This window comes from Microcebus murinus, chromosome 6 (genome assembly GCF_040939455.1).
Source record: "Microcebus murinus isolate Inina chromosome 6, M.murinus_Inina_mat1.0, whole genome shotgun sequence".
Classification (NCBI taxonomy): domain Eukaryota; kingdom Metazoa; phylum Chordata; class Mammalia; order Primates; family Cheirogaleidae; genus Microcebus; species Microcebus murinus.
This window is the reverse complement of record NC_134109.1, coordinates 74,537,978-74,556,254: the sequence shown is the minus strand read 5'-3', so window position 1 is coordinate 74,556,254 and position 18,277 is coordinate 74,537,978. Positions and strand designations below refer to the sequence as shown.

The 18,277-nt window shown below is 44.0% G+C and overlaps 1 protein-coding gene across 1 annotated transcript; it reads left to right on the top strand.

Annotated features, from left to right (window-relative positions):
- The first annotated feature begins 11,476 nt into the window (after positions 1 to 11,476).
- On the top strand, positions 11,477 to 15,390 carry GREM1 (gremlin 1, DAN family BMP antagonist). The gene has a single exon (XM_012766336.2). It carries the CDS (start codon positions 11,477 to 11,479, stop codon positions 12,029 to 12,031), a length of 555 nt encoding a protein of 184 aa, XP_012621790.1. The 3' UTR covers positions 12,032 to 15,390.
- Positions 15,391 to 18,277: the final 2,887 nt, after the last annotated feature.

Below are 18,277 nucleotides of genomic sequence, written 5' to 3'. Positions count from 1 at the left end.
ATGCATTCAAGTTTTTCTAAGGTATTTACCTAGAAGTGGAATGGCTGGGAGGTATACTAGGTACATGTTTAATTTTAACTTCAATGCATATTGACATATTACTCTCTGAACTGGTTATACCAATTTACATTCTCACTAGCAATACATTTGATTACCTTTTTGTCCATACCTTTTTAAACACTGGATATTGTCAGATTTTTAAATCTTTGCTAACCTAATGGATAAGCAAGAACGTCTTCTTATTTCAGCTTGTATTTCTCCAATTTACTGATGTAATCTAGCATCTTTTCATATTTATTGGTTGTTCAGGTTTCTTTTTTTGTGGATTGCCTGGCCATGTGCTTTGTCATTTTTTTTTTTCTATTGGATTGTTTGTGAGTTTTTTCTTATTAATTTATAGGAGAAATCCGTTCTGCATATGAATCATTTAACTGCTATTTGACTGTTGCAAATATGTTTCTATTTAACCATTGTCAAGTTCATAGTTTATCACTTTTCTTTTCTTTAGAAAGGGCATACAAGGTCAGTTCCAAATGTATAAAGGGCTTTATTCTTTTTTTAATCCAATGCCAGATGGCATACAGTCTCTGCAATCGGACGAACAGTTGTAAATAGCTTCTGAAGATCTAAATAAAAACTTTCCTATAAAGGCCTTCAAAGTTCTTCTCTAAATGTGGAGAGTAGCCCCCTCTTAGCATCTTGTGATTAGAGAGAGACTAACGCATTCTATAGATAGATAGGTGAGCAAAACAAGAGGAAATGGACTTTATTTTTACAAACCAGTAGCTGAGCAGGATCTATTCTCACAACAACCTCAAAGTAGTTTGAAAGTAGTTTCATTAAGTAAAGTTCATCATTTAGTGATCATTCATTAAACATCTTAGATTTTAAAATTTAACTTTGACTACATCCAGTCATTCTATTCAGTCTATCCCCTCTTACTAAGAACAGGTTTCAATTATGTATTTATGCTTAAAGAGTTCTATGGAGTAAAAACTTTTATGCCTTCATCCTGATTGGATAGTGGTTTGCAACGACTGGCTGAGAGCTGTGGAAACAAAAATATAAGGCAAAAAACTTGCATGTCTATATAAATATTTACAAACATAATAGATCATAAACTCTGTGAGCTGTGGGCCCATGTTTATCAAATTCACGATGGTTATATCCTCAGCATTTGGCTCAGTTGATAATCCTAGTTAGTGGGAATATGCTGAACATTCTTGATCCACAACTATTTATTAAATCCCAATTCTGTGTTAGACATTCATGTATTCAAAGTGACCAAGATAGGCAAAGTCTCTGCCCTTATGAACCTTACATTTTAGTGTCAAGAAATACTATAATGCCAAGGAGAAGGGAGAAATAAGTGACAATGAAGAAAAATGATGGAGTGAAATGAGATAGAGAGTTGTGTGTTGGGGTGGGGAGGTGCTTTATTGCAGAGACTATGGTCTGAGAAGCTTCCTGAGGAGGAGGCATTGTGATTAGTTAGAGATGAAGATAAATAAAAACCATAGCATCAGGGCTCCAAAAACAATCACTTCCATTTCAGGAGGTAAGTTCCGCCTCTTTGTATTTTGATTTGGGGAGGTATATATTAGTCTTGGGGAAAAAGAGTGACTAAAGGATTGATTTTAGATGAAACTAGGAGTTGATGAATTTGTAAAATATGCTCCCTTTTCTCTGTGAGAGTCCAGTAGTTGACACACTGAGAGAACGGCAGGGTGGTGGGCTTTGGCTGAATTGTTCACTGCCTAAGTACATTGTGTATTCCTGACGACCTATCTCTCCAGCAGCCCACTTGACCAGGAAAGGTCTTTAAACGGGTTCAATGCTCCCACCGTGCAGGCAACTATAAACTGTGGCGCATGGGATGATTTAACGAAAAATTATTGAGACGCGTATTAAGTGCAGCACTGAATTCGTGCGTAGGAGCTGCTGTTTGCACAAACAAAACATTCAGAAGACTAAGATTCTCTACATAATAACTTAATGCAGACTTCCTTCTTGCGTCATGGTTTTGAAAATCTATTTCAAGTTTCCAACAGTATCTAGTCAATGCATATTATTTCTTGTTCCCTCCCCCTAGCGCCTGACAAAAAAGAAAAAAACTATGCTGTTTTCTGGTTTTGTTTTGTTTTTCTAGCCAAGTACTTAAATCACCAAAGTTTCATAAGTATCCTTTGATGGGTTTCACTGCGGTGTTTATTTTGCTTTAGGCAAGACAGACACCTTCAAGTTTCCTTCTGTAGCAAATCTTTTTCAAAGTCTTGGTTTGACGCGGCTGGCGGAGCCGGTCTGCAGACGGGTCGATGTTCGCAGAGCGTTAACTCCGACACGCAAAGCTCACGGCCTCTTTGGGGAACCGATTTTTCCAGCTAAGAGAACAAATGACCGTGTTCATTCATCTTTCGAAAAACATTTATGCACTTGGTCTGCTCTCCAATATCCATCGGGTCCTTAGTAATGGATGCGGAATGTGACATCGGTTTGACACGTCCGTGAGTTTTTAAGTTTCCAGGAAGAGACGTCCTCATCTAACGTTTTATTTTCCGGATTTATTCGTCTTTAATCTGCTACAGAACACCCCTTTCGCCTAGCGGTTGTTCTTTCCCTTTTTAAGATCGTGTAGGAAGGGAACCTTGACTTTTGACGGCTTTTTAGTTGTGTTCTCCCGGTCACTCCGCCGCGCACTCGCAGCCGAGGCCGCGGGGAGCCCGAGCGGGGCGAGGGGAGGAGGGCGCGGTGCCGGCGGCCGGGAGCCCGCCGGGGATAACGGGGCGCCGGGGTCAGCGCCCTCCAAGTCGGGGGCCTCGGGCGGAGCCGCGCCGGTCGCTGGACCGGAGCGCCCCGCAGTCCCGTTCCCGCCCGGGGGAAGGAGTCGCCCCGTCCGTCGCGACCCCAGGGGTTCCTGCTCTTCCCGGTGCCGTCCCCGCTACCGAGCGCGGGGCCGACGCGGGCGAAGCGGAGCGAGCCAGAGGGAAGCCCAGAGCCGGTGCCGAGGAGGAATGAGGGGCCGGAGCCGGGGGGATTTCCTCCCGCGCTTCCCTCTCCAACGGGAGCGGAAAATGTGATTCGCTGTGCATTCCAGGCGCGGTTCCCTGGGGTGACCTCTCCCCGCCGGCCCGGGCGGGGGAGCAGACAAAGAGGCGAGGCGGGCGGAGAGGGGACCCCGCGGGGAAGCGGGCGGGGTGCGGGGGCGGGGGCAGTACGGGGAAAGGGGGCGGACAGCGGGTCCGGCGGCCCGGCGGCGCCTGGCCAATGGAGAGGCGCGGCCCCGGGCGCCGCGCTGGGCCGCCGGCATTTAAACGGGAGACTGCGCGATGCCCGGCACTCGGGGCGCCCTCCGCGGACCCGGCGACCCAGCGCACGGCGGCAGCGTCGCTCTCGGTCCCGCTGACCCCGCGCCCAGCCCGGGCGGCTCGGGCCGCGGCCGCACGCAGCGCCACGCGTCGAAAGCGCAGGCCCCGAGACCCGCCGCACTGACAGGTGAGCGCGGGCGCGGCACGGTGTGTGTGACTCTGTGTGTGTGTGTGTGTGTGTGTGTGTGTGTGTGTGTGTGTGTGTGTGTGTGTGTGTGTGGTGTGTATGCGTGGGAGCCCGCAAACGAACCCCAAGTCCGACTCGGATCAGACGCGCGGCAGCCCTAGGTGCACGCGGGCTGCGGCCCCGCAGTTCGCTGGTGTGAACCCTGAAGAACCATCGCGGGGTCCCTCCTGCCGAGGTCGTGGGTGCCTTGACCTCGCTGCTCTGGGGCTGCAGGGAAAGGTAGGAAAGGAGGTTGTGAAGAGCGGGCGGGATGACCCCGCATCCTATGTCCACCTCCCGAGTCCCGCGTGCACGCTCCTGGCGCTGGTGGCAGCAACGCCAGCCAGGCGCGCTCGCACAGCGAGGACGCGGAGCCCGGCGGCCGGAGCGCGGGAGCAGCGGGGACCTGCCGTCTGCCGGCTGGCGGCGCGGCAAGTTGCACTGAGAGGGTCCCGTGTGGTTGAGGCTCTGCGCTAGGGCTGGGGACGTCTTGGGGTGCCCTTCGGAGTCCCGTGTGTGGTCCTGCCGCGGGCTAAAGGATCCGGAGAATTGGCGATGTGTGCATTTGCCCATCCCCGAGGTGAGATGGAGACTGGCAAGAGCGGAGCCGCCGGTTCGGCCACAGGGAAAACCCGAGTTTTCCCGAAACTCCAGCTGGGTAAACCCGACAGCTGGAGTCGGCGCGCGGCCCTGAGCGCGGGGTCCAGCGACCCCGCAGTGCTCGCACGGCACACCCCACAACGCTCTCGTACGGGCTGCAAACACGCGGGCTCTCGGTTCTCTATTCTGAACCTCTCCCGGCCCCAGGCGCGCCCCGCTGAACAGCAGACGTTCAGGCACCGGGAAGCGACCACCGGGAAGGTTCCCACTTTCGCGGTCCCCCTTAATCTGCGTCCTAGAGGCCCCGGCCGCCTCGCTCGCTTCGGTAGCCCGTGACCACCGAGGGCTGGCGGCGGATGCTGGTTGGCGGCTCGAACACGCCGGTGGTCTCTATTCCTCCTTCGCCGCCTGGCGCACTCCACTGACCCCTCTACATCTTGCGCAGCAAGGCTGAGGGCTGGGGGAAGGTGAGCCGGGCAGGGGATGCGCCGGGCTGTCACCTCCTCGCTTGCCATAGTTATTTTATTTGTAGACTTCAGGCTTAACAGTGCCTTAGATCCCAGCTCCGCCTTGGGGGCGCCGCGCGTTGGCATTTCCCCGTGTGGCGACGGTCCCCAGGCGAGGCGTGGGAGACGGATGAGAGGTGATCAGACTCTGCTGTGAATCCCTTCCTGCGCGCTCAGAGATGTCCCCAGTGCGCTCCTAGGTCTAACCAGTCTGCAGCCTTCCCCTCCTCAACTGGCTCCGAATCCGGCTCTTTTAGATAGAAATATAGCCTCAAAGTTAGGGGTTAAAATCTCCTCTTGACTAGTCCGAGGGCAGAGAGGCGATCCTCGGTAGGTAATTGGATCTCCTGCTGGAAAGAGCAAATCTGAGCGTTGTACGCGTCTGTTTATGTTCCCCTTCGGGATGGTGCCAGGACACGAACTGATGAAAACAATCTATTGTGTTAAGTGGGTCACTAGGGTTTTAAGCTGTCCCAGGGACCCCAGAGTAGTGGCTTTCTTCTGGCTGAACACACAAGTTAAACAAACAATGTAGAAGAGGTTAAGATAACCCCGATCCCAGGGTGAGGAGTCTTCTTTCACCCCTAGGGTTTCTTTCCCCTTCTTTTCTTTTTTCTTTTTTTGGAAGGGGGGGTGCATGGGGGACTTGAAGGGATGTACTTTTCAAAGCAACAAGGAAAGATCTTAAGAAAACTGTAGATTCTCATCTCCCCCCACCCGCCAGCCAAGTCTGCAACAGTAGGTGATCTGATTACTATCGCTGGATAAATTGCACTGTCGAATTGTTAATATTAACTAATAATTTAAGGCTTCTTTAGCACTGCAGGGGCTGTGTGTGTGTGTGTGTGTGTGTGTATGTGTGTGTGTGTGTGTGTGTGTGTGTTTAACCTCCAGGTCACTGTAGGAATTAGAGTCTTTTGTGAACTTTGTAATTTCACAGGTTTCCTATTTTCTTAAAAGTTCATTTTGAGTGAAATGTTTTGGTAACCCACAATCTGTCGGAAATCCAGGTTGGCTAATGCGGTCTTTATATAAGTGGTTACACAGGGAAGAAGAGAAACCTATTATGTCCCCACATCTCTGAATCCTGGCTGCTTGCCCAGTGTTTTAAACTGAAGGTGATGATGCCCTGGGTCTTAATGATCAAGTATTAGAAGTGTAAAATGCAAAGAAATTTCATGCCACAGACCCCTCTCCCAAGAAATGCTCGTTGACAGCAAAGCTGTGGAGCATGTTCTAGAACAGAGAGTAAAGGACAGACAGGAAACCTAAACCTTTTATGTACAGGAAAGGAGGGGGCAGCGGTTAGGGGAGATGACTTCAGCATCTAACTGAAAGTCACAGAAAAGGCAAGTGCTACCAGCCCATGTCTTACATCTGCAAGGAATTTTCTTTAGTTTTAACATATGCTTTTAGAAATGCAAAGTTCAACAGGAATTTGTGGGACAAGAGAAGGCTTTTTCTTCACATGTGAATGTGAAGATACAAAATAAATGCAAATTTTCATTTATACTTTCATTTACAGTATCCTTCAAATTTTATTGCATTAGAAAGCAAATCCATGTATCTCTTGCTAAGTACTGTGCTACTTGTCAGTAGGACAGTGATTGAGGTCATTTGTTTGGGGCTAGATAGAGCCGGGCTTAAACCCTTACTCTTCCACTTATGAGCTGTGTGACCTTGGACAGATTCCTAACGTTTCTTTGTCTGGATTTGCTGATTGGTAAAAGGAGGACACTATTATCTACCTCGTTTTTTGTCGTGAAAAATAAATGCTAAAATTTGGTCAGAATTTAGCATAATCCCTGGAATAAGGGCTCCACAATAAAGGGTAACTCTTGGTGTTGGGAGAAGCAGTGATATTATACAGCACCAGGATATATCACCAGGTGGTCCTGAAATTAAATCCTGAATCCTGCACACCTGGTGACAACACATATCTTTTACTACAGTGCAGAACCTATAACTTGGGTGTCTCTTGATAGTGCTGCTCAGTGAACATTCAATATTTAATAACTTCTAAGTTGTTTCCTTTTGACTTCAAGAATTGTATACAGTTACTAAATTTGCTAAACAATCTTGCACAAACATAGAGCTTCTGAGATATATAACTACTAGGTGGACTTCTTGTCCCGTGCACTGTTGGGCCCCAGTGTGATTTAGCCTAAATAGCCTTCAGAATAGGAAGGCTGTTTAGGGTATCTGCAACATGTAGGGGGGGAGACTTTATCTACCAGTGTGCCAGACAAGAATTCTTCTTATCTCCTTGGTCCAACTTGTTTGAAAAAAAAAAAAAAATCAACCTGCTATAGTCTTATGTCTACTTAACTTCTAAAAGTCACCTTTTTAAAATGAAGGATCAAATTAAAAATAACCTTTACTCTTCCCAAAGATTTAGTCCTGAGAAAAAAGAACAGATTCTTATTCTAAAACCTGGCCTGCATTTAGAGCATTTGCAATCAGTTCCATTTCTTATGCTGAGACAATAATTTGATGTTATGCCTGTTGAATGTCTTTTTAACACTTGTTTCATGGGGAGGAATTGACCAGAAGTTCAGGCACAGCCATTTGAATCACATCTCACTGTGATTCCTACTCAAAACTCCATTTCACTGATTACGAGCAGGTTGCTTAGTAAAAATGAGAAATACATTGAGAAGAGTGCTGGAAGGAACTGGCCTAAACTTTCTCAAAGAACATCCATTTTTATTTATGAGTCCCCAGAATTAGACGATTATGTTCTTAGAGGTTTTGTGAAAATGGGTACACATCGCCTGCACAGGATAGAAGTGGTTACCGTGGCTCTTCTTGCTTGTAGCTGTTTACTCTTGATCATTAAGGGAAACTGAAAGGAAAGCATGGGGTAGAGAGGACCTGCTCTAAGAGCATCTGTGTCCTCTGGGACAAGTGGATTGGAGGGGAGGACAGTGGCAAGAGAAAAAAAAGAAGTTGGAGATGGGGTGAGGCTTGCTGGGAGACAACAGTTGCAAAGAAAGCTCACCTTGAAAATATGATCACATGACTTGGAGGAGCAGAACTGCATTAAGGGTAAGTTGAGGCATGGTTTGAAGAGAAGAATGATACCAGAGAATCAAAAGAGACGTTTGTCTGGTGTCATGCTGTGTCCATGAGATGCAGCTTTATTTAATTTGATGATGTGAAAAGGTCATCTTAAATGAAAATTGCCATAAAGTATCTGCAGCTAATAGACCTGGATAATAATTCATAGTTTGGATCAGCATTTGGATTGATTTTTTATTATGGGGAACTATGCAGAGTGAGTATATGACAAAGAATTGTCCTCAAGAAATTTACATCTTCTGCATTTCCTCCACATCTCTGACATTTACAAAGTGCAAATTATTTGGTGGCAATACAATTGGCATTTCAAGTGCAGATCATTCCAGTTTTCTTCACTGAGTAATCAAGACCAGTTTGGGGGTGGAGAGAGCTGGGGTGATTGACCACAATGTGACAGAGCCCTGGTTCCAGTACTAATTATAGTTCCCATCCCCTTCATGGCTACTTTTGTAGAGTATCCAGTGTGCGTCAGAGCACTGCTGTTCTCTAAGAAGTTGAGGTCTCTGCTGATTGACATCCTTGAAATTGGTTTTTACTTCTCTCTGAATAAAGGCTAAGAATTCAAAACCCTCACAATAAGCACTGAAGATCTATAAAGAATAGGCTTTTTAAAAAGTGAAAAAAACATTTAATTGTTCATCCCTAATAAATCTTATTTTGAGAAAAATTAACTTTTCTTAAAACAAAACAAAACAAAACAAAAAGGCTGTCACTCTGGATCCCTTTGGCTTAGGGGATGAGCATGCTCTCAGAGGAATAGGAAGTGTGCCCAAATTAAAATTGAAAACCACAATTGACTCATTTGGGATTTATTGCTTTCTTGTTGGTTTCTACTATAATGTATCCAATGGCTTCAATTAGAAAATAAAGCCCATAGCATTCCACATGGGAGCAGGTAAAAAGTTGGGGACCTTTGGAGTTTTCCTAGGAAAAGAAAAACTAGTATTAGAAAACTCTCTAGGCTAGGAGTTTGCCATACTGAGGGTCAGAAACCAAGAGAATTGCAGTTGGCTCTTATGTTCCTTGGCACTGGTGAAGGTGTATTAAAGTGCAAAGACAGAAATTCTGTAAATGAATGTAATTTGTAAGAATTGTGCATTTACTAAATTTTAATGAGCACCTACTCTGTGCCAGGCACTGACAGAAGGTGATGACTAACCCTCACCAACTCTTAGACTACATATTTATTCAATAACAGGTGTGAAAATGCCAGGAAGGAAAAGTTGAGTATACAGAGGGCCTTAAGTTAGTCCAACAGAAAGAAAATTGCATTTTCTGGATAGATCTTTGTGCTGTGAACCTGTGTTTATGATGTGAACCTGTCATGTGCAGTCAGCACACATTCCCAGTGGTCTCAGACTGGCCTCTGTGATGATGGACTTTTGAGAATCTTGGGCTGGAGGGTTGAATTGGTCTAGAGGCCTTTTTGTGGAGAATTGTGGGCATGGGCCTGGGGATACCTCATGTACTACTCCTTTGAAATGGGCAGCAACTGAATTTTATTTTATTTCATTTATTTTAGATCTTGGCTCTGAATTGACTAAATAGCAGAAACTTGTGAAAGCTTCTCAAATTGACAATATATTTTCCCAGGAGAATGAATGTTTATGGGTCAAGTTATTCTAATTTCTGGAGAAAAGCAGTCCTGCGTTACAACTGGACTTTTCTCATAAGTGATTTTTTTTTAAAGACCAAACAAAGCAATTAATTTTTTTGTTGTTGGGGCAAAAAACGTCCTTTACAAAACAGGGATGTTGTAACATAAACTGACAAAAGCCAGGAAAAGTATAGACGGAGCAGAAGCTAAATGTCACATTATCAGCTCCAAACTTGAACTTGCCCACATTTAAGAATACTTTAGATTTAATATTTAATTATCTTAATTTGATATTATCCTTATGGTAGAATGGTCTTTACCTGCCATGAGCTGTCCTGTCCATTAGAGACTATAGATTCTACACTCTTTGTGCAAGATAATTGCTCAAGCTTATAATACCAACTTACCCACTTTCTTGGGAGGAAATGATAAGGTTACTATTAAATTGCACTTAGTGGTTATCATGTGTAATACTGATGTTCTGAAGAGAACGGGGGTGTTAGTAGGTTCACAGGTTCACAACTGTGTTTGTAGGTTCAGAAAACCAAAGGATCCAGGCAGGAGAAGCCTCAGGATTCAGGACAGATTATTGTGATGGCAGAAAGAGGGAGACTGGGAATGCGAAACTGCATCCTCATTGAAAAGAAAATCCTTCCACATTTAAACAATTCCCTCTGTGTCCCGTAGCCTCAAGTGCTACAGGCCCTGCTACTCAAAACTCCAGTAGAAATGCAAACTGAATCAGAATCTGCATCTTAACAATATCCCTGGATGACTGTCTGAGCTTTCAAGTCTGAGAAGCACTGCCCCAGGAGAATCTTAATAGTCTGAGGCTTGCCTCTTGCACTTTCCTTCTAAAAAACTTGCTCCCCTCTTCCTCCTTCTCCTCTTCTTCTCTGTCCTGCCTTCCGTGAACACCCTACATGTAGAAGAGTTCTCTTTCTCTAATTTGCATACTGATTCATTCACTCCATTTTCCCCTATCTATGCTTTCCTGTTCTTTGTCAGTTTTCCCTCAGCCTCACCTGCTTATCATTATTTTTTTGCCATTGTTCACGTCATTTCCCTTTCTGACCCATATCTAGTTCCAGACCCATCCACAATAATTCACTGCCATTAATTTATTCAACATGCCTGAGGCATTTATTTATGTAAATATTTGTGCACACTTGTTCCATTGTGCCTATTTTTCTACATTTTAAACTGTGTACACACAGAGAGACACATATGTGAATGGCATATTTCACTATTTAAAAGATATGAAAATGTATATCATAGTATGAAGAATGGTATGATATCTGTGCTCAGTTTTGAGATGAGAATAAAGGAGGGGTGGAGGAGTCTTCTGAGTCATGTGATCTGCCGGGGACAGTCAATTGTTCTGTCTGCAATTCCACCATACGTTCGATTAGTTCTCAAATCGCTTTCACGCTGACATCAAATTTCATCTGAACAACCTACCTGGGAAGAGAAGGTATTTGTATCTTCGCTTAAACCCAGTCATTTATTTAAAAGTAAAGTGACTTCATCAAGGTCAGACAACAAGTTGTTGCCCCAGGACCAGGGCCAGAAACTCAGCCTTGACCTTTCATCCCGCTTTTCCTGTCTGTTATTTTACCTCTGTCGCTTGCTCCTTCCTCACCTGATAATAAGGCAAAGTCTCCTAAGCATTCACAACTCAGGAAACCTCAGACGGGTTGGGCAGAAAAGACTGGGAGCCCTCTGGGCAGGGAGGCTAATTCATCTTGCTGTAAAACAAAAGAGAAAATAAGTTTTCCCCTAAGAGGGGCCAAGGTAACAGGGCACTGACATAGTAGGGGCTTATTAAATATTGTCATTAATACAAGAATGAATATAGCGACCATAATACAAAGTCACATGTAGCTGGGGTAGGAAGGCAAGAAGAAATTCTGTGGGGGTCCGTGCGCGCGGAAGAGAGAGGCCGCTGCTGAATTTGAATCTTGGCTTCTTCACTGTGTGACCCTGGGCAGTCTGGGAGGGTAATGGGAATAACGGTACCTAACTCATAGCGATATGGTGAGAAGTAAGTGAAAGTGCTTAAAAAGTGCCACCTAAAATGTGAGGTGCTGTTATTAATTTTTTAATTAATTAACTTTTCCACTTTTCGTGTCTCCCCCTCTCTGTGCTTCCCCCCTGTAGTATGAGCCGCACCGCCTACACTGTGGGAGCCCTGCTTCTCCTCTTGGGGACCCTGCTACCAGCTGCCGAAGGGAAAAAGAAGGGGTCCCAAGGCGCCATCCCCCCACCGGACAAGGCCCAGCACAACGACTCGGAGCAGACTCAGTCTCCCCAGCAGCCCGGCTCCAGGAACCGGGGGCGGGGCCAGGGGCGGGGCACTGCCATGCCGGGGGAGGAGGTGCTGGAGTCCAGCCAAGAGGCCCTGCACGTGACCGAGCGCAAATACCTGAAGCGAGACTGGTGCAAAACCCAGCCGCTCAAGCAGACCATCCACGAGGAGGGCTGCAACAGCCGCACCATCATCAACCGCTTCTGCTACGGCCAGTGCAACTCCTTCTACATCCCCAGGCACATCCGGAAGGAGGAGGGCTCCTTTCAGTCCTGCTCCTTCTGCAAGCCCAAGAAATTCACCACCATGATGGTCACACTCAACTGCCCCGAACTGCAGCCGCCTACTAAGAAGAAGAGGGTCACACGCGTGAAGCAGTGTCGCTGCATATCCATCGATTTGGATTAAGCCAAATCTGGGTGCATCCAGCCTGCCCTAGGGTTGCAGCCCCAGGCAGGCCCAGAGCCGGACCTAAAACAATCCGATTCTTTCTTGGCTTAAACCCACAGGCCAGAAGAACAACCAGCTGCCTCCTGGCAGGAGCCTGCTTGTGCGTAGTTCGTGTGCATGGGGCCCTGTGCGTGTTTTCAGACACCAGAGGAAACAATCTCTGCCCTAGGGCACTTCCTATTATGTAAACGTCTCTGCTTTAACGGGGTGGTCCAGAAGCCCATCCCACCCTGACTCACCTCCAAAGCGGTGGGGTGTGGTTGGTCTGGTTCTGCCTTTGTCGTCCCTGTGCCCTCCAGGGGACCAGAATCTCCCTTCGGTATGAATGTTGATGGAAGAGGCTACCTGTTGTGCTGCATTAGACCTGGGAAAGTTCTTTCAACCTGTGCTTGCTTCCTCCCTTCCTCTTCCCTGCCACAGTCTGTCCCTTCTTCAGTAACTATGTCAGTCTCATCCCACGTCTGCCAAGGTTTCTAAATTAATTCGCTTCACCTTGGGTGTAAATGTTTTTCATATTGTGAAGACCCTCCGGACTCCAGGGGAGGCTGGCGTGTGCAAGGAGGAGCAGGACAGTGGGTGAGAAAGGAAGGGCGGATGGCGGGTGGAGTCCCGCCCAGAGGAAGTCAGTAGGGAGATGTGCAGAGGCTTGAAAGGCCAATCTGGGAGCACAGGGAGACCCATGCTTCCTGAACATTTCTTCCTACTAGTTAACAGGACCCTAGTGAATGGAGGAGAAATGAGGTTGCCTAAGAGAGTCACTGTGATCTGTTGAAACTATCTGTAACCCAACACCAAACTTCACAGGTAAATATTGAGCACTCCCACTTTCAGAACCAAGTGAGTGAGCTAAACCAACCAGGCTTTCTGCTTTGTCCCTCACGTGGGCAATAGATGTAGTTCAGAACCCTCTGCACAGGGAATAAACAAAAACCTCAAAGGCCAAAAGTCCTAATAGCTTCCCTTTTTCTTGGTTATAATCAGCTTCTTTCCTACTTCATGATTTCTGCATAATGCTTCTGAGAGCCACAAACCTGTATCTAAAGATTCTGCCTCTGCTGAGTGTAACTGACAGTGTCTAAGCTGAAAGAGCTTAGGGCATGTTCCATTTGAACTAGAAATATATTTTGGGTCTTTTTGTTTTAGCCATTGTTATGCTATTGAGCTAGAGAGGAGAGTAAGGGAATAAAGGAGATTGCCTCTGGCTAACAAGTAGTTAGCTCTTAATACCTGGAAGGGATGTACAGGCTGTACCCTCTCCTTCATCATTTGTCCTCTGAAGGTCTGGGGTGAAATCCTGTTAAGAGAGTAGAGCATGGGGTTCCCTAGCTGTCTGTCTACTGCTGGTGGCATCCATGTAACATTGTAACCATTCAGTGCTGTCATTTGATTAAGCTTGGCCTGTTCACAGGACCTATTGAGGATTTATCTAATGACCAAAGTGCAGGATGGGATGGGTGAGCCTACTGCGCTTTGGACTTGGCTAGCCTGTTCTCCTCAGGCTCCCCGCCCCCAGATAGTCTTTTTGCCTTCTATCTTCTCCTCCTCACTATTCAAATCACATGTACTATGGAAAACAAACACCATGCACTTGGGATTCAGTTGTCCATCAAGACTCCAGTATTCAAAGAGCCATTGCAACTAAAGAAGCCGTTTTTATTTTGTTTTTGCTTTTCTAGTGCTCTCCCATCTGACAACTAAACAGGAACCATTTTAAGGCAGAAGTTTTCTCGAACATCCAAAATGTTGGGTCTAATTTTAAAACTTTGAAACTCACTACTGATGATTCTACACGAGGCGAATTTGTGCAAACACGTAGTCTGTGTTTTGTATACACTGTATGCCCCTGCCCTAAATCTTTGTATCATCCACATCCTCCAAATAAAGCACAGAATGGATTTAATTAAGCACAGAAATGCTAAGGCAGAAATTTTGAGGGCGGGAGAGAGGAAAAGAAAGGGGAAGAAGCTGAAAATGTAAAACCACACCAGAGAGGAAAAATGACATTCAGAACCAGCAAACACTGAATTTCTCTTGTTGTTTTAACTCTGCCACAAGCATGCAATTTTGTTAAAAAGAGATGACTTAAGTTGGCAGCAGTACTCTTCTTTTAGGAGCTTATACCACAGTCCTGCATGTAAGTTGGATTTGGCTCAAGTAAAGAGAATTTCCTCAAAATTAACTTCGCTGAGATAATCAGGAGCATAACTACCCTAAAAGCACATCACTAGCCAAAGAGGGAAACGTCTGCTTTTCTTATTGTGCCTATATTAAGACTAGCACAAGTATGGTGTGTCTTCCAACATTTATTGAAAATGCCATATCTGTTACATATTTTATTGGAGTCACTGATGATAGAATGATATTTTTTCATTATTATAGTAGAATTTTTTTATGACAAGATATTTGTGATCTTGATCATATCTATGAAAATAATGCCAAATACCCAATATGAATTTTATGATGTACACTTTGTGCTTGGCATTAGAAGAGAAAAACACACATCTTGTAAGTCTTTAAGTTGTTTTTTGTTACTGTAGTTGTTCAAAGTTAAAAGTATGAGCAAAAAATCTGGAGGAAAGGATAATTTCCACTGTGTGGAATGTGAATAGTTAAACAAAAAGTTATGGTTATTTAATGTAATTATTAATTCAAATCCTTTGGTCACTGTGATTGCAAGCATGTTTTCTTTTTCTCATTTATTTGACTTCCTCCGAGTTGAGCAAAGGGGCTGGCACGTTGGATGATGTTGGAAACTTTTACCAGGTCAGGGGGAAACAAAATCTTGACACATCTGAACATGCATTACAGAGTCAAGACCTGAACTTTTATTGTTATTTTAACTGAATGTTCCTTAAAGGTTAACATTTATGAAGCAATATTAAGAAAGACTTTAAATGTTATTTTGGAAGACTTATGATGTGTGTATGCAAACAAATAGCAGATAATGATGGATGGTTCAAAAATAAAATCCTTTTAAGGTGAAAATCTAAAATGAAAAGTGTATGTACAGAACATTTATAAGTGACCAGTGAATGCCTAAGAGTGAAAGTAGTTCTATTGATTTGTCATTTCGCAAGATATTTAATATCAACTGCATTATGCATTATGTCTGCTTTAATCATTTAAAAACAACAAAGGATTATAGAGACCACGATTGAGGTACCTTGCTGTGTGTAAGGATAAGAGGGGATTTGATAGTCTCATAAAAGCTAATTTGGCTTAAAGTTTCATGAATCTGTAACTAGAGTTTAATTTTCACCCTAATTAATGTTCTATATAGCCTTTGCCAAAGAGCAACCAATAAATTAAACCTCTTCTCTTTGTGTGTTTGTGTTTTAACTGATAGTCTTCCTAGGCAGGGGTGGGCAGGGATTCTTGTAATGAGAATGGAGGTAGAAAAGAGACAGTTGGATCTCTTGTGATGTTAAAGGGAATTTATTTGTTCCCCTAAGACTTTTCAGATTCTGCGGGATTTCAGGACACCTTAGGCCTTGGCAGTTACAGAGGAGGGAAAGCAGATCCGCTATTGAAAGTACCAGCCTTGTGCCCAGAGCACAGCTGGAAAGAAGGGCTAGAGGGTGTTGTGAGGGAGGCCTTCAGATAGTGGAAGGGGCGTCCTGCAGAAATAATAGCTTTATTTCAGGGTGTTCCAGGGGGAAAATCTGAGAAAGATTTGGGGCCCAGTAGAAGGAAAAGCTTCATAATGATAAGTGAGTCAGCAACACCATGAGCTGCCTTTGAGATAATGCACTCCTGTTCTTGGAAACACTAAAACTTAGGCTGGATATCATTTGATAAGTATGAGAGGTAAAGTCAGTCATTGCCCTGGGTATGCAATTGAACTAGTGGATTTCTGAGGTCTCTTTCCACTCGATACACGATTTCTATTAGGTATTGGTTCTCTAACAGTAATAAAAAAAAAAACCCTGGCAACTACATATGGTGTGCTGATGCCAGACACTGTGCTAAGGATTTGATTTGAATTGTTTCTCACTTAATCCTCAGGGTAGCTCAGTGAAGTAGGTACCATTATCACTGCTAGGAAGCAGTGAACTCATATGGTCTCACTGTAGCACCTGGGCCCTTCAACGCTACGCAAAATTGTGAGCAACTTTTATTGGTTGGTTCTTTTAAGAGCAGAACATAGCATAACTAATGCCTCTTGAATTAATCTGGATGGAACTGGAGACCATTCTTCTAAGTGAAGTATCACAAGAACGGAAAAACAAACACCGCATGTACTCACCATTAAATTGGAACTAATCGATCCACACTTACACACTTACGTGCACATATGGAAATAACACTCATCAGAAATCAAGTAGATGGAGGGGGGAAGGAAGGAATGGATAGATTCAGACCTAAAGAGTACAATAACTTTGACTCAAATTGTACAAAAGCAATTTATGTAACCAAAATGTTTGTAGCCCCATAATATTCTGAAATTTAAAAAAGAAAAAAAATAGAACAAAAAATAAATAAAAATAGATCTAAGTATTGATTATTCACCTCTAATGATTAAGACTATCCTGAGGTCATAGTTGGCATCATTAGGAACCCAAGCTCTGAAGCATTCAGTCAAATCCACTCTGCCACCTCTTTTCTTTGTTGCGGCCTCCTTTCTCTTGGAGCGGGAAATGGAAGCAAGTACCAAGAAGGCAGTGTTCTCAGAAAAGCCATATGTAAGAGGTAACACCTGAAGCAAGGCTTTAAAGATGAGTGGGACTTGTCGCAGGAGGATATTCCAGGCTTAAGAAAACAAACAATATGTGGAGGGTGTCAGCAAAAAATACTAAGGACAGACCTCTGAAGATTCCTCCATAAAACCAATGAGAACCTGACAAAAATAGATTCAATTTCTTTTAACTCTGGAAATTAACAGAAGATTTACAGCAATTTGAGAGAGCATTTATTCAAGAAAAAGACTTAAAGCTCTGTAAGAACAGTGAACCTCATAATTTTGTAACTTGCCCCATTCTCATCTCCCCTCTTTGGTTCCACGGTAGCCTTAAAAACCAGCAAACTCTGATAATGCTGAAAACCAGTAGTCTGGGAGCCTCAGGAGAGGGGCAGAATGGAGTTGGAGTTCTTTCAAAGCTCCATTCCTGGAGAATTATCATTATTTGACCTAACAAGCCCTGGAGGCCCCACTTGTAAGGTTATCTTCATCTGACCTGCCTGGAAGCTTTCCACTGTGAAAAACCTTGTTGAAACAATTAGAGGCAATTGATTATCTTTATGGCTGCCTGAGGCAATGTATAACAGTTGGGGAAAGCAATAGCCTAAACAAAAGTCTGAAAAGGAAAAGCTGAGAAATGAGATTTTCATAGGAGCTTTGAAAAGTTCCAACATGTTACTGGGAATCTAGAAGGCCAAATGCATGCCCAGGTTCTGTGCATGCCCATGACTGTACACATGCTCAGGAAAGACCTGAGAAAGCCATAAGCTCTCATTTCAGGCTGATCTTGAGGCTCTGCACAAGCAGGAAGTGAAGGATAAGGCAGGGTTGTCAATTGTATGGCTAAGTGTTGAGTGCCACAATATTCACAGAGAGAATATTGTACAGAGAGAAACTCAGCAAAGATTGGTAGAATTATTGGCTACAAGAGTTTGGAGAAATCACTGTACAACTATTAGATGACCACTAAGCTACTACACAAAGACTTTAGTGTCCACATACAATAAAAAAATACAGAATTAGTTCAGAAAAGTCACTATACAAAAAAATAAATGAACAACAACAAATAGCAACAACAGCAAACCCTGGAGAAGGGAGAGAGAGACTGATTTCAAGATTTTCTATATTATATTATTTAAATGCCCAGTTTTCAACAAAAAAATTATGAAACATGCAAAGAAACAAGAAAGTATGGTCCATATACAGGAAAAAAAAGGAAACAAAGAAATCATTGCCAAGTAAGCCTAGACATTGGACTTCTAAGACAAAGACTTTAAATCAACTGTTTAAATATTTTCAAGAACTAACAGAACTATTTCTAAAAAACTAAAGGAAAATAGGATAATGATATTTTATCAAATCATAAATACCAATAAAGAGATAAGAATTATTTTTTTAAAATTATGAAGTTGAAAACTATAATAACTAAAATTAAAAGTTCACTAGAAAGGCTCAACAGAAAATTTGACTGGGCAGAAAAAATTGACAAAGAATGAAAGAGAGAGGGAGAGGCGGGGGGGGAGAGA

Bases quoted from the DNA above. Each gene is read 5' to 3' on its own strand.
- GREM1 (XM_012766336.2), top strand. From the start codon at position 11,477: ATGAGCCGCACCGCCTACACTGTGGGAGCCCTGCTTCTCCTCTTGGGG.